Raw genomic sequence first — 16,780 nt, 5'->3', positions numbered from 1 at the left:
TTTAAGGAGATGGGCAACATTGGTCCTCTGGAATCACGGTTGGTTGTTATGCTAACCAATCTCTAAATTTTTCGAAGTTACTTGTCTTTATAATATTGTTATAACTATCAATTGTTCTGGTTCTGTTCACTTCATTCTATATTAATTCACACAAGTCTTTCTAGATTTCTTTGGAACCATTCTCTTATCATTTCTGAAGAGTACAATAGTTTTCTATTACATGCTTAATTGGAATTTGTTCTATTGCTCCCCATTTGATAGGCATCTCTCACCTAATTTCCAATTCTTTGCCATTGGGGGAAAAATGCTATGAAAATGATACTCTTAATCAGTGTAATTTAATGGATGTCAGTGATTAATGTTAAGCAGAATAGAATTAAGCTCTGGTAATTAATATTGTTGACATAAGAGTGCCATGTATTGATTACATCGTTTAAATAATTTGTAGTTTGTTATAAGGCCTATGTTAATCTATGTTAGAATTAGAGACAGAGACTTCTTATACTATTCTCTCCCCCTCCCTGTGGTATGTTCTTGTTGGTTACTGTGTTCCAGAAAACCAGTTTCCTATTTTCTATGGGCCAGGTGATTGTAACAAACAGTGGAAAGTTGCCTAACCATTGATTAAACAGTGTCAAGTCCCAGAAGCTCACTTCTTGGACACTAAGTAAACAAGCAGGTGAATAGGGGACATTTCCCTTGACTAAATTTCTTCTTTTGGCTTCTTCTATGGAGTTCCACTTGCTACCATGTAACTTTTCCCCTTTTTAGAAGTGATCAATTGAAGGGTTGTACCATTTCATATTTTTAGTAACCTTTCAAATTGTATAACTATTCCCTTAAAACAGAGGAGTCCTTGACTGCAGAGGACAGTCTTTGATCGAATTTCTCAGGGCTCACAGGTTTCCCTAATAAATTGAAACTGCTCAGAATTCTCCAATCTCAGTATCCTTTTATTGCAGACTGGAATTATGTAATCATGTGTTATTTTCTAACCAACACATTTGCTAACACTTGAAATACATCTCATATTTTTAACTCATGTCTCAACAGAATTTAATAAAGGTAGACTGGGGTACATAGTTCTGAGCAGGTGTGAACTTGTTAACAAAGTGAGTCAAATGGCTACCCAGTGTGGCCAAAGACCCAGAAGAGAAGATGCAACGTTTTTTTGTAAACATAGAACAAAGAATGGAATTGGGTAGGCAGGAAAACATTTGTGCCTAGTTACAGGGATGATAGAACTGTGGGATTAGGATAACAAGATAAGTTATATCAAAGAAAAATAGCTACAATATAGGGGGAACTAGCAAGTACCTCTTTCTGTCTTTAAGGAATGTTTCATTGATTTATGGGACTTATTTGCATCTTGAGGTCATTGTTAGTTGACCATGGATAGCAAACTCCTTGGCTCCTAGGAGGATTTGTTAGAAATAAGACCCTCCTTAACTACATAATACTGGCTAAGGACCAGAACTGGTAGAAATATATCAGGTCAGCTTATAGGCCTTTAAAAATAACAAAATGATGTCCTGGAATTTTTCTGGGAGCAACTTATAGACAGACTGACTTTTAAACTGGCCTGGCAGGGAAAGCTTAGCTAGAGGATAGAAAAGTAACGTAGGCAGATACAGAATCAATTACAATACAAAATCAATACAACCATAGGGTTAGTTATAAAGTAGAATTAATTTGAATTTTTCAACCTGAAGGTTACCAGCAAGTGACTTATTTGCCTCTTGTATATATATTGTTGTTACCAGATTCAAACTCTCTAATTGAAGAGCTGTCTACAAAGTTGGCAACTTATTACTGTTTACTGTTGAGGAAGAACAATGCCATCCTAGAAATACTATATGTGACTAAGAATCTCCATTATGATTATTTAACATGGACAAGATTCTTCATCCACCTCAAATAATCCAAGCCTGTAATCTGACTCTTTTCTTTATTTTTCTAATATCTCTGTGGCCATTTGATATGGGAAAGGCTGTAATTTCCAGTAAAGGACCTTTTAAATATAAGGACCTGACATTTCAGTGGTTAGTCAAGCTTCATTTACATGCCACAGGATGCTGCTGACTGGCTGTGTACTCTAAGTGGCCCCCAAAAAAATACAAATCTGCATAATGGGAAGTGGAGGACTACTGGTTATTAGAACACTAATAAACTTCTTTCCCTTTCATTTTGGCCACTTTATTTATTTCTCCAGTTTCTTTTACATCTGCTAGTGAATGAAATACTCCTGGAAAGTCAACTCCCTCTTGATCGAGAATTCTCCAACATTACCCAACAGGAAATTTTGTTTCAGTCAGACCTCTTAGAAGTAGGGTTCTTTTTCACCAGGCTATTCCCATATTAGGCTGAATAGTAGGGTCATTCAGTTAAGAGTTTCCCTATTACTCTTCCTTCATCATTCATCATTGTTCATAAATCCCATGTGGAAATGAGCTTTCATCTCTCCCATTTCTATGACAGTTCCTAAACCATGAAATCCAGAGGTACAAGGTGAGGTAAAGTCTAAATTCACATGGGTCATGGAGCCAGCTCTTAATAGCTATTGAGAGGAGAGCTGATCAGCTTTTTAGTGAGCAATTTGTAGCATTTCTCTATTTTACTTTTCTCTGTCACAAAAGGTTTGGGTTTGGCCTAATACTATTGACTAATTACTGACTTAGCTCTCACCTCTCCCTTCCCTACCATCTAGTGTTTGAGAAAGAATTCTAGTTTGCCTATTTGTCTTTCCTTAGAAATAATAACCCCATTCAGTTCTCTCCTTGCATCCCATACCCCCAAAAGACCCAGTTGTTTCTCCAAATTTGCCCATAGTTTTTCTTACAACACTAAGCTGCTTTGACAGTCTTGTCAACTAACACAACCTATCACAAATTTCCACACAAGATATGGTATTCTCTGTCTGACCTAAAGCTGTATTGACAATTTTAAAATAATAATTCTAATGATCTAAAATAGTTTGTTTTAGGTATAGAAACTACTATAATTTAATATTACAGACAGTTTTGGGGGCCAATGTAAGTGGTGGATGGGGAGAAAACAAATATAAGATACATTTGTCTTGACATAAGAAAGCACAGATTTTTAATCCAATTGGATAAATTAGATTTTAGAATACATAATGACTTCTTAATTCTAGCTTATATTGCATATTGGACAGTTAGTAAGCTTACTGTCATCAATAACTTCCAAAGCCTGAATGGACAAACCCTTCAAAACCCAGCCAACTATAAATTAATATCAAAATTGTATAATATAATTTGTTTTCAGTCAATTACACATACATTTATGTTTAGGTGTAGATATAGATGCATATAGAAAATTTATTATTTACCTGAGATTTAGTTTTAGAACCAACTGAATCATTTGAATTTGACAATAGCATTTTTCCAACATCTGAAAGGAAAACAACAGATTGTTAAAATGTCAACATTTTGAAACACTGACATTAGAATGATAAAACAAATTTGTGGACTCTCTAAAGAAAAGGTTATAAACACTGCACCTGCTCTCAATTCATAACAATAAAATTTAATACCAGTGACTCAACTCAAGGTCATTTTCATCCATTCAAATTCTTAGTGCTTCTGAAATGTCTACTTAAAAACAGGGCTATAATTTAATAAAAATATATTTGGAGTCTAATTAAAAATTATTTCATTACATGAAGAGATAAGCAATGTTCATTTTTAATTGCTCCCATTTTTGATCAACTATTCTAAGAGATGGGGCAATTCCTGAATCTTCGATGTATTTTCTGGGACTAGAGACACAACAGAACAAGTCTGGATAATCCGATAGATTAAAAAAATCTTACTGGCATAAACTATGCTATATATGCTATATATATGTTACAAATCAAAATAGCCACTAGCCAGCAGCTTTACTTCTTGGTGAATATAAGTTTGCATAATGCTGAGAAAAAGTTACTGCTGTGTCATGTCTCTCTCTCACATACATTTTATGTAATATTGAGGCAACTCACCAAGGAATTTAATGACATAAGCTGTAGCTCCTTTTTAAAGCTGATATATTTAATCTGATAATACAAATTATCTTGATACTTGTCATTAATTGATTTCAGAAGGCACGACAAGTGGTGAAAACGATGAGTATCAAATTAATTTTTCCCATGAAGAGTAATGTGAATTAAAACAATCCATTTTTGAATCTCAGAAATTTCACATTTTAGTTAGCAATTCATCAATTGATGTCTTTTTTATACAAAATCTTAAAATTAGACAGACATAAATAAAAAAACAATAAACAGATAAAATAAAATAAAAATTAACTTCACTTTACCTGTACCAAGAGGATGGTGGCCCAACAGAATGGTGGTGAAGTATAGAAGGAGGAGGACAGAGGTTATTGCTTAGAAGGGAAGTCACCTTCCAATAAAACTCAAGCACTTGCCCAGGGTATCTTTCTCTTTTCTATCACTTAATACCACTGAACCCTGCTGGAGACTCACATTTAGGGAATTTTACTAGAAACCTAGCAATAGAAATTTGCTTCTTCCTACATTTCACAATGTTTCTGAAGTGAGACATTGATCATTAAACAAATCCATATTTCAGCTTGCTAGAGCTTTGTCAAGGTGATATTTTTCAACAAAATTTTGTCATTCAACCCATTTAGAACACATTTCTTTTAGCAGTGTGGTAGGGGCTTCCTCCCTTCCCTCCTTCTCACCTGAAGAAAGTTTCTCAGCCACTATCTGTTGTTGCTCCCTTTGAAGTTCCTGCAACTCCTCAGTGCTGAGCTCTTCTCTGTGCTCTTTCACTAACTCTTCAATGTCTTTATCACTGACCTCCAGGCCCATGGACTTTCCCAGAGACACAATGTCTTCCACTACTAGGCTCAGATCAGCCCCAATGCCTTCAAAGTCCCTCGGAGCTACAGCTTCTGACCACAATTTCCTCCAGGCAGAGTTCATGGTCCTGTAAGAAACTGTACGCCAGACCTTATCTATCAGGCTGACACAGTGGAGGATATTGAAATGGTCCTTCCAAAACTCTCTCAGTGTCAACTCAGTATCTGAAGTCACTTCAAAGCACTTCTGGAAGAGGGCCTTGGTATATAGTTTTTTAAAGTTTGAGATGATCTGCTGGTCCATGGGCTGGAGCAGAGGAGTTGTGTTAGGGGGTAAGAATTTCACAGTTATAAAATTAAATTCCTCCAGCAAGTCATTTTCCAAGCCTGGAGGATGAGCAGGAGCACTGTCCATTATTAACAGAGCCTTCAGAGGTAGTTCCTTTTCCCGCAAATATTTTTTTACACTGGGGCCAAATACTTCATTCATCCATTCAATGAAGAACTGCCTGGTTACCCAGGCTTTTCGGTTGGTTCTCCACATTACATTTAACTTGCTTTTTATAACATTTTCTCCCTTGAAAACATGGGGGTTTTCACTATGATAGACTAGTAGAGGCTTAAGTTTTAAATCCCCACTAGCATTCCCACACAGCAACAAAGTTAGTCTATCCTTCATGAGTTTATGCCTTGGCAATGCCTTCTCTTCGTGAGTGATGTAGGTTCTGTTAGGCATATTCTTCCAAAATAAACCAGTCTCATCACAATTGAAGACTTGTTGGGGAATAAAACCCTCAGCCTCTACATAGTCTCTAAACTCACCCACAAAGGTTTCAGCAGCTTTTTTGTTGGTGATGGCTGTCTTTCCATGCCTCATCATACTAAGAATGCCGATCCTCTTTTTAAATTTATTATACCATCCATGACTGGCTTTAAATACTTTACTGCTTTCACCACTTGTTCCAGGCTTGTCTTTTAACAGATCAGTATGCAATTCTTTTGCTTTCTTGCAAATTAATGCCTCAGAAATACTATCACCTGCTAACTGCTTTTCATTAATCCAAATGTACAACAATTTCTCCACTTCTTCCAATGTTTGTGACCTTTGCCTAGTCACAGCCTTCACACCTCTAGCAACACTGGCTCCTTTAATAGCTTCCTTATTTTTCACTATCGTAGAGACTGTTGTTCTAGGCATTTTGTACTCAGCAGAGAGCTTAGACACACAGCTACCATGCTCATACTTCATTATTATCTCTTTTTTTTGTTCTATTGTGGTTCTCACTAACTTCCTTTTCTTCTGAGTGGTATCATTAACCTTCTTTGAACTCATGATGACTTGTAAGAACAAAAAAAAAATTAAACTTGAAATGAAAAAAGCATAAGAAAGTACAGTGAAACATGTGGGCTTTTGCACTGAGCATGAGCTACTGTAAGAATATCACGCTGGTCTTTGTTTCTTCCAGAGAGATGGGATGTGGGGCAGTATCTTGACTCATACAGGTTTTGACAAGTGCGATGAGCGTCGACGAAGTGTCAAGTGCTGGAGTATTTTTTCCCTCTCATTGAAATGCTTCAAATATTGGATTCAATGAGTTTCAAAGCCAATGCGTGCCAAAGCAGGACTGTATACATTTATAAAATGCTAATACTTTTGGACGAATGTTAATTTTAAATACTTGAATTTATAAAGTTCTTTAGGCAATTCCCCTTAATCATAACAAGTCTATTGGAAGAAATCTATAAATAGAATATCTCACTTATCTCTTATAAAGAATTTGAGTCAGATTGTTTTCTGAAACCCAGAGAGAAGCTATAATCTGAACTATGAATATCCAGGAGTTAAAGCTATCTTCTTGTAACTAGATAGGAACTGTTTAGTCATATAAATGAATTCCTCCAAAATAAGACTGCTTGAATTGAACTATGCCTCACCTCTCATAGTTGATGAAAGAAAAAGCAACTTTACTTCTTCAATCAAATATATTCATATGTAGACAATATTCAGTTTCACATACACAATTATCACAGAGTAAAAAAAATACACATTCCTTCAAAGCTCAAAATCCTTAGAGTAAATTTTTAAACTGTGGGCTCCCTTGTCTTTAAAAGTATTTGAAAAAGTTTAAAACTTAATCCTATTACTGACAGAGGATGGATTGTGTGAAATAGTTTGTCTCATCTTGCCTAAGACCAGATGGAAGGAATAAATGCTTAAAATCTTTTTCTAATTCTTTGTGGAAACTAGAAATCCACAATTTCTACAGTTATAGGATGTGAGATTAGAACAACTATGTGCATAATTTTTTTTTAATCCAGTGAGACAAATGATCTTAAATACATTAAAATAAGGCTTTTAAATATTAAAAAAAAGTTATCTAAAAATTCTAGCATTCATATACAATTTCAGAACAAAAAATAATGAGTGCCACATCTAAAAGCAACATTCTGGAAATCTGTAGTTTGGTGGTGATATGAACAGAGTTTGGAAACAAATTAGACAAAACATATTACTAGCTCAAAGATATATGTTTGTTTGGAGGGGTACACTTAAGATTCCAATCTCCAAATTTGAATGTGAAGAATTCATTTAAGAGTTCAGATTCTCAAGCTCCAAGGTTGGATAGAGGAGCTCATTTAAGAGTTTAAGATGCCAGGGGCTGCTTTTAACAGCACTGACTTTGTTTTAAAACTGATTTTTTTTTTTTTTTTTAGTGGATCTACACATTTTCATATTCTTTCAAAATTAAAAAATTCTTTACTTCTATTTAATGACAAACATTTCTAAGTGGTATAGCTAGATTAAAGTAGAAAAAAGAGGGGAAAAAAGACAACACAAAACATGGTTAAAAAACATGATTCAACACAAGGATATCTGAATACTATATATATTCTGTTAACACTAAATATTTGGATAAATATAGATCAAATTGCATAGTTTAAACTGTTAACATGGTCCTTTATGGGAGTAGAGTGTTATCTAGTTAAATGAGCATAAACATTAATATCAGCCCTATTTAATAAATGATTTGATAAATAAATGAAGGTTTTAATTTTTTGCAACCATAAAAGTCCAAAATTAAAGAACTTTCTAGTTAACTTAGGATACCTGTTGTACTTGTTACTGGAGCTTTCAAATGATCTTTTTCCTCAGAAATCAGCACAACATCAGGATTGTTACTAAAATGATAAAAAAGAAAAAGAAAAAAATACAAATTGAAAATGTAATTTCAGACATCACCATGAAATGATAAGAATTTTTCTTACAACTCAAGCATGTTTATATTTTAGGTTGATAAAAAAAAAAATAACAGATAGAGAAAATATAAATCCACAAAATACCATGATTTCCAAGTCAAGTACATGAGAAAAAGTGGTTTTGAAAGAAAAATCAATGATTCTTAACCTTGGTTTTACAACAACAGCTTTAGTTATTTCAAAAGTGTATCGGAAAATCCTTAAAATAAAAATCATCTGAAATTTTCAGTTAAAAATATAAATAAATATATATCTATATATAAAAATAAAGTATATACATAAATTTATCCTTTCTACACACTCTCTCCATCACCTTTCCTTCTTCAATCTTTCCTTCCACTCACTATAGGCCCAAAGTGTTATCACTAGATTAGAGAGCATATTTAGTCTTTGCTATTTTCTTTTTTCTCTTCTATTAAAAAAATTTCTTCCTGTTCTATAGCTGTTGCTTCCTTAAGAATACTTTAATTGTCATTTCCATATAAATAATTCCCAAATCTATAATCTCCACTCCCAACTTTTCTCCAGAGCTTCAGTCCCACATGTTCAAAGGTAGGCTGGATAGTTTCATCTAAATGCACCACTGGAACATAAAATCAATATGTCCAAAACTTAACTTTCTTCACTTAATACCTACCCTTTCCCCTAATTTCTCTATTCATGGCACAACTATTCACCTGGTCACATAAGATAAAAGAATTACCCTCTCCATGCCATAAATTTAGTCATTTGTCAAGTTAGATCATTTCTACTTCACCAACCTTAACTTTTCACTCCCACTGCAACTATTCTCATCTTTTCTCACCACAACTATTGCAAACCCTTCTTACCCAACTTGGTCTTCTTGGCTTCAGTCTTTTCAAGCTAGCCTGAGTCATCTTTTTTTAATGCAATGTGTTTTAATCATGTAATGCCCTTCTATTTAAAATCTTTCAGTAAATTCAGATTTCCTACCAAATAAAATAGTCCTGCCAATTTCTCTTAAATTACTCTACAATGAGTGGCAAGAAACCGGAAACTGAGTGGATGCCCATCAATTGGAGAATGGCTGAACTATTATTGTTCTGTAAGAAAAGACCAGCAGAATGATTTCAGAGAGGCCTGGAGAGACTTACAGTAAAATGAGCAGAATGGTAACAACAAAATTATATGAAGATCAATTCTGATGGACATGTCTCTCTTCAACAATGTGATGATTCAAACTAATTCCAATTGTTTAATAATTAAGGGAGTCAGCTACATCTAGAGAGAGAGAGAACTATAGGAAATGAGTGTGGACCACAACATAGCATTTTTTCCACTCTTTGTGTTATGGTTTGCTAGCATTTTTGTTTTCCTTCTCGGGGTTTTTTTCTTTCTTTCTAGATCTGATTTTTCTTGTGCAGCAAGATAACTGTATAAATATATTGGATTTAACATATCCTTTAACATATTCAACATGCACTGGACTACCTGCCATCTAGGGGAGGAGGTGGGGGGAAGAAGGGGAAAAGTTGGAACAGAAGGTTTTGCAAGGGTCAGTATTGAAAAACTACCCATGCATATGTCTTATAAATAAAAAGCCATTATAGAAAAAAAGTATTGCTCTACAATGGTGCCAAATCTAACAAGTCTATATTCCAATCTTGTCCTCTCAAATCTCTGTACCTTTGTTCATATTGCCTTTGTACATGGAATAGATACTCTCCTCCTCACTAATTCCCAACTTCTGAAATTCTTCTCTTCCTTCAAGGCTTAATTTAGGTGCTACCTCTTCCATTCAACTGTCCCTTTCACTAATCTTCTCTATCTCATCCTAAATGAACAAGAATTGCTCTCTTCATAACACTTTGCCAAGTTCTTCCGCAGGAACTTATATTTCTGTTTGTACAATGTTATTTTTTATATGTCTCCTCTATCTCCTAACACTGGAAGTCTTTAAGAACACAGGGTGGGCATCATACTGCCTTTTTGTAATTCTGTACATATAGGGAATCTAACAAATCTTTTTTTTTAATTGACCTGTATTCATTTTAGGATGATTTTGCCAAGTTATATACATTTTAAGTGTAGAATATGTTAAAGGGTATCATTCACATTTCTCAAATAAGTTATATCCCAACAAACATCCTAAAATCATTATGTCCAAAGCCTGATCATCCCTTCTTCTCCCCATCCCTGTTTTCTCCTGCCCCCAATTCTCTACTTTTTCAAACTTCCCCATTACTCTGAGTAGACCACTATCTCCCCAGTCTTCCAGACTCATAATCTAGGTGGCACCTTTCAGTCTTCTCTTGCACTCACTCCTTATATCCAATGGATTGTCAAGAATTATTAACTCTTATCTTCTCAGTATTTCTTACATACATCCCTTTTCTCCTTTAATACTACCACCATGTAGGTGCAGGCCCTTGCTATCTCATATCTGGATTATTCCAATAATTTGTTGGTTGATTTGCCTACTATAGTTCTCTCTTCGTTCCAGTTGACCCTATGATTAACAAAGTGATCTTATGAAAGTCTTCTGAAGCCATGTCATTCCTCACTCTGCTACTCCACTCACTTAACCCCAGTAGCTTCTTATTACCTCTGGGATCAAATATAGTAACTTCTGTTTGGCTGTTAAACTCCTTTGTAACCAGTCTCCTAACTTTCTAATCTATCATGCTTTCCTCCTTAACATACTACAATCTAGTAGTGTCACTGGCCGATTTGCTTTTCCTCATATGAAACTTCATTTCTGAATCCATAATACTTTCACTGCCAGTGCCCATGTTTGGAGTGTTCTCACTCCACTCATCTCTTCCTCCTGGTTTTTTTCAATTTCAGATAAAAACTCAGCTTTGGCACAAAGCCTTTTCTGATCTCTCTTAAGTTTATTCTGTATATGCTTTACGTACATAGTTGCATGTTGTCTCTTCCACTCTAATGTGAGCTCCTTGAGGAAGGGATTGCTTTTGTCTTTCTTTGTATCTAGCACCCAGTAAGGTCTTGATAAATGCTTAATGACTGATTGACAAGCTAGAAATGTAAGGATGTGGAGAACTGTTCTTGCCTCCAAAACCAATGGGACCTAGAGAAAAGAACTAGAATTTCTTCTCTTTCCCTGCTGAACCTCCCTTCCTCTTTCACTCATCTCATGCATACTGATCATATAAATATCAATCAAAACAGGAGAGTCCCCCCCTCCTTCAGCTTACAAAGCTCATTTTAAAAAAATGCCTTTCATCTACCTAATGCTGAGATTTTCACTCATTCACCTTGAAGGACCTAGAAAAGAATGTAGAATAATCAAACTTACTAAATTAGGATAATGTTCCTAAATTGAGAGTAATATTTAAATAATGAAAAAGGACATGTACAAATTATTGCAGATACTCCAAAACAACATCCTTCATCCCCATGTTTCTAGAAGGATTTTAATCTGACAAGCCTATGATGCAATCTATCTGAAAACAGAAGTGTAATAAAGCTTCTGAGTACTATATAATTATGTGCTACACAGCATTTTTAAGAGACTTAGTCATGAAATCAATAAACCAATGGGATAATATAATTCAAAATCACTGAGAATCATTGGAGCTCCCAGACCTATTCATTTAAAAGAACTCTCCAAACCTTCTAATTCAGGCTAATTGATTATACCTCTTCATTAAAATGTAACACCTCTTGCTCTTGCCACCAATTTTAGGGATGCCTTCCCAAGATGTGATTAGTGGCTACAACTGTTTTGTGTATCAACTGGACATAACACCATTCCAATATCAGTGGAAAGAGCACCAGATTTAAAAGAATCAGAAGCACTTGTGTTTTAATTTTGCCTCAAATATTTCTCTGGTAATTTAATTTCTCTACGTATCAATTTCATCCTCTATAAATGGTTTGGACTAAGCCTCTCAGATCTCTTTTTCAGCTCAAAAATCTATGATTCTAAGATCCAGAAAACAGGATGCCATTTAATACACCTAGAAAAATGTCATTTAGACTTTTTTTTTTCAAAAGTCTCATATCAGCTTTTGAGTATAATTTTTCACATAAAAATCTCAGAAGACTTATAATGGAAGCAGAATGAGAAAGTGTATCAGCTAACTTCAGAAAACAGTAGTGACAAAATAGCAACCACAAAAAAGTCTTTTGAGAATTCCTAATCAAGTTCTTCTCATTGAAAAAGTGTATTTTAATTTCTATAAAGGACCATGGCATCCTACTTTCCTCTTTAATAGGGAAAAGAATGCATTTACAATTCTACATCAATTTATGTAGCTATACTTTTTTTTTTTTTTTAAATAAGTAGGGACACCTACCTTTCAGACACAACTTCAACACAATCTTCAGTCAAATTATTCTTTTGCTTTGCTTCATCAATAGAGAGTTCTGAAGGTCTGGATGATTTCATGTTCAAAGAAGTCAATTTCATACTTGGGCTGTCCCTCTCAGCCTGATTCTTATTCAATATGACAGACTTTGATTTTGTGACCTGCTCAATAGGGGATGAAGGGGAAGAGGAGATGTGATTTCTTAGGGATCCAATTCAGATGCTACTTTTCAAGTAAATTTTTTTGGAAAGGTTTAGAAATAGCTAATTCCTAAAGCTAATGCTTGGCTACTAGAGTCTCTAAATTTTAAAGAAACTTTTATTGGTAAATGCTAACTTTATAGAGTCTTCTAACTCTTAAGATACCAAAAGTTACACATGGAAATTAGGGGGTGGGGAGAAGGGCTTAAATAGGAAAATAATTATGAACATATATTTGGACAAAATATAAGAATAAATACTAAGTTAAAAAAAATCCATGGCTTAAGCATTGGTGGGATTTTCAAGTGTTCTTTTACTTAATTGAAGATTTATAAAAGTAACTTGTTTTGACAGATTTGAAGAAAAGCTTAAAATATTTTTGAGCTCAAAACTTCTGAACAACATTCTGCTTTATGTTCATTATACTTACACTTATTTTTACCCTTCCCTCTTCTGATATTTGCTATGACATACAAAGAGAATAAAAGTAATGCCCAAGAGTCTTTTTCAGAGATACACAGTCAGTCATGGGAAAACCCAACAACAAAAGGGCAGAAAACAAAGCCTGAAAATGTTAAATGTCTTTTAGGCTCTCTGAGTTCCTTTAGTTCTGATCTCATTTCTTTTAAAATGATGATATCATCTGCATAACTGTTATAAATCATCTATCAATAACTGATTGATATAATCTGAAGATCATACAGTACCTTGCAGGCAGGTATATTTGATTCTAATCCAATCTTCTGAAGTGTTAAGGCAGCTTTAATACATTTATCAAGTTTTGATATTTTTTTCTAACAAAAAAAAAAAAGAAAGAAAGAAAACAATTAATCACCAAAATGAAAAACTAAATAAAACTTAAGTATCTTTTACTTAACTTTTTTTTTTTTTTTTTTTTTTTTTTGGCCAGGGGAAAGATGATCTACTTTTTGGAACTGTTTTCTGAAAACTAGAGCGTATACTTATATAAATGAAATCACATCAGAGAATTGTGATATGAGCCAGTGGAGATGTTTTACATGTAAAATTCAATCAAATGAAGTATTCAGGAATGGAAAACAAAACCACCAAAATAGATTAGATAAATTAGGTCCTAAACAGTAACATTACCAATTAATAAAGTATGCAAATGAAAGCAGAGGAGACCTTTATAATGATTTTAAAAATTTCAAAAACAGGGCAGATGAGCTAGAAAATAAAAGCAAAATATTGTTACTTCATTCTTTTGTTATGAATGCTGCCATACTCTGTCAAGAGCCAAAACAAATGTACACTTTGAATCACTGAATTAGTATACCTGATAGATGTAAAGAGTCTATTTCTCCTGGGCCACATGTTTTTCTGGGATGTTTCTTAGTTTGGCACTATTTTAAATTCTATCTTGGACCTTTCTCCCTCAGATATTGTGAGAATATCTTAAAATATATATTTTTCAAAAAAATCCAAGCGAAGAGATGATGAGTTCTTCTGGGTTATGTTTCATCCTAATTTTGATATACTAAAACATTTTGTTACAAAAGACCAGCAAAATGACCATGAAGACAGTATCACCACAGAAACTCCTGCCCTTATATTAAGGAATTTCATCATATATGTTGATGTTACCTCAAAAATTCTAACTTCTGAATTCCTCCATCAATTTACCTCCATTCCACTTCAGTTATATACATGGATGATTCTTAATCTTGCTGTCCTTCACAAACATTCTACTTCATTATTACAGGAATTTAAAATTTCTTTATCTGATCAGTCTCTGATCATACCATCTCCTCCTCTAAGCCCATTCTCAATCATCACAATTACCTCTACCCACTCCAACTTGCAGTACTTTCTCAGGCCATTTCTATTGCTTTGGTTTCTTTCTCCTCCCTTCCCAATGTAGACCTTTCCATGAACCAGTTCAACTCTACACTATCCTCTATTTTCAAACCCTTTACCCCACCCCCTCCTTGTCTTCTTTCGGATCATATCTTGTCAAACTACAAGCATAAGTTAATCCCATCATCTACTTCCCACCTCTTACCAGTTGCCAAAGAATTAGAAAAAGTAATAACTTAATCCACTTGAAGTACGTTAGATCTTAATTCAAATGAGCCCTCACTGTAACAAAGAAATCTTCTAACCTCTTAATCCAGCTCACTAATATTGTTGTTCCAAACCTCTTCTCTCTTAAGCTCCCTAGCAGCATAGCTGAGAATCTTTCATTTTTTATCCCCCCAAATTGAATCCATTACTCAAGGACTCTTTCTAGATGTTATCCTCCACCATTTCTCCTTTTTTTCAGTCTTATAAGAAGGGGTATTCCTTTACTTTGTTAAAAACCAACCCTTCTACCTACATCAGTGATCCCAGTCCCTTGTATCTTCTCTGGTAGATTTTCCTCACTATCATCCCAACCATGATGCCTCACTTCCAAACTTAAAAATATTCTCTCTAGAGCCTACCATCCTAGGTAGTAGCCATCCAATCTTTCTCCTTCCTTTCTCAGCTTTTATGCTCAGTGCTTCTGTCTCTCAAAATCTCTGCCATCTGGCTTCTGACTATCATTCAACTGAAAAGTTCCCTCCAAATTTATAAGTGATCTCTTAATTACTCAATCTAACAACTCCTCCTTAAATCCTCATTCTCTGGTAACACCACCTTCCTTCTTCTCTGAATTTTCACAACATTGCTTTTTCTTGGGTTTCTTCCTTATGTGACTCTCCTCAGACTCTTCTGCTTATATTTTCATTCATGTCATGACCTCTAACCATGAGTACTATACACCAATGTTCTGACTGGTCCCTCTTTTCTCCTTACATTCTCTCACTTGTTGATGTGAATAACTTCTATGGGTGTGATTATTACCACCATGCTGATTCCCAGATTTATAGCTCCAGTCTCATACTAAGATTTTCATGTTGGACAAATTGAAGTAGATACCCAAATACCTCAATGTGTAAAATGTATACAAAAGAGAATTTGGTATACTCCTCTGCCCTCCCCCACCCCCATCCCAAACCCTCTCCTCTTCTGAACTTCAAAAGTACTATAAAGGGCACACTATTCTCTGCCATCTAGGTTAGCAACCTTGTTTCATTCTCAAAAGCTTACTCTCATTCACTGTATATATCCAATCAGTTGCCAAATTCTGTTTCTACCTCCAACGCTTCTAGAAAACATCTCTTTCTACTCTTACAGGCATTATCATTCTAGTTCAGACCCGTATCACCTTTCTCTTGGACTACTGCAAATACATCCAAGTTGGTTTCCCCAACTCCAATCTAGTCAAAGCATTCAAATGCCAAAGTAATTTTTCTAAAACATAGGTCTGACCATGTCACTCACTCCCCAGCCTTCTCATGGAATTCTAGTTGTTTCTTATCACTTCTGGTATTCAAATACACACTCTCCTATTTGGCATTTAAAGCTTTTCACAACTTAGCTTCTTCCTATCTTTCCACTCTTAAAAGCATTACTTCACTTCACAAATACTATTGATCCTTAAGGTCCTCTTGCCATTCCTTATTAAACACAATGTTTCACTTCTGTCATGATGAAATGGTTATCCTCTATGGTTGAAATGTTTCCTTTTAGATGAACTCAAATGCTATCTATAGAAGGAAGGAAGAGCTGCAAAAGCCTGCCTCTTCCAGGTTCTTTTCCATCTATTTTGTATGCATCTGAATACACCAATTTAGGGACGTTTTCTCCCTCATTAGAAATGTAAATTCCTTAAAGGAACAGATTTTTTTCTTTTTTCCTTTGTACTCCCTAATGTGCTTTGTAAATGCATGTTGATAGATTTTCAACTCAAATAGACTAGGACTCACTAAAACATTAAAATGAGCTCACAATATTTTTCACAGAAGCAAACTTACAAGAAGTTCGATAGCTATTGCTTCGTGCTTTTTTCTGCACTGGGTCTTGTCAACTCGCTCATTTAGTTCCTTCAGCTTATGGTCAAATACTTTGTAATTTATAACGCAGACTTCCTGTTGAATCAAGCATTTAACCTAAAAATTAAAAATAAAAAGCCTACATTTCAAGTTAAAAGCTCACAAACCTCGAGGGTTATTTTCTACTTTTTGAAACAAAAACATACAACCTTTCCCTATTCTTCAAACTTATTTTCTTCTGAAGTCTTAACATTAAAAAATTATTACATCATTTTTTCTCTTCTAAATCACATGCATTTTCATCTAGTTGCTGAGCCAAATT

The 16,780-nt window shown here is 34.6% G+C and overlaps 1 protein-coding gene across 8 annotated transcripts in view; it reads right to left on the bottom strand.

Moving 5' to 3' along the window:
• The window catches only part of ATF7IP2 (activating transcription factor 7 interacting protein 2), an 86,010-nt gene that overhangs the window by 22,398 nt on the left and 46,832 nt on the right, over positions 1-16,780 (bottom strand). For 5 of the 8 annotated variants that reach the window (XM_074280530.1, XM_074280523.1, XM_074280522.1 and 2 more), the window contains 5 exons: positions 16,441-16,575; positions 13,288-13,374; positions 12,369-12,541; positions 7,937-8,007; positions 3,350-3,411 (listed from right to left, as the gene is read on the bottom strand). In XM_074280530.1, coding sequence (XP_074136631.1) covers positions 3,350-3,411; positions 7,937-8,007; positions 12,369-12,541; positions 13,288-13,374; positions 16,441-16,575 — 528 coding nt within the window. The remainder of the gene's footprint in view (positions 1-3,349; positions 3,412-7,936; positions 8,008-12,368; positions 12,542-13,287; positions 13,375-16,440; positions 16,576-16,780) is intronic. The other 3 variants (XM_074280527.1, XM_074280525.1, XM_074280528.1) reach the window with 1 other exon arrangement.

The sequence above is a fragment of the Sminthopsis crassicaudata genome, chromosome 1, assembly GCF_048593235.1.
Source record: "Sminthopsis crassicaudata isolate SCR6 chromosome 1, ASM4859323v1, whole genome shotgun sequence".
Classification (NCBI taxonomy): Eukaryota; Metazoa; Chordata; class Mammalia; order Dasyuromorphia; family Dasyuridae; genus Sminthopsis; species Sminthopsis crassicaudata.
This window is presented reverse-complemented; position numbering and strand designations above follow the sequence as displayed.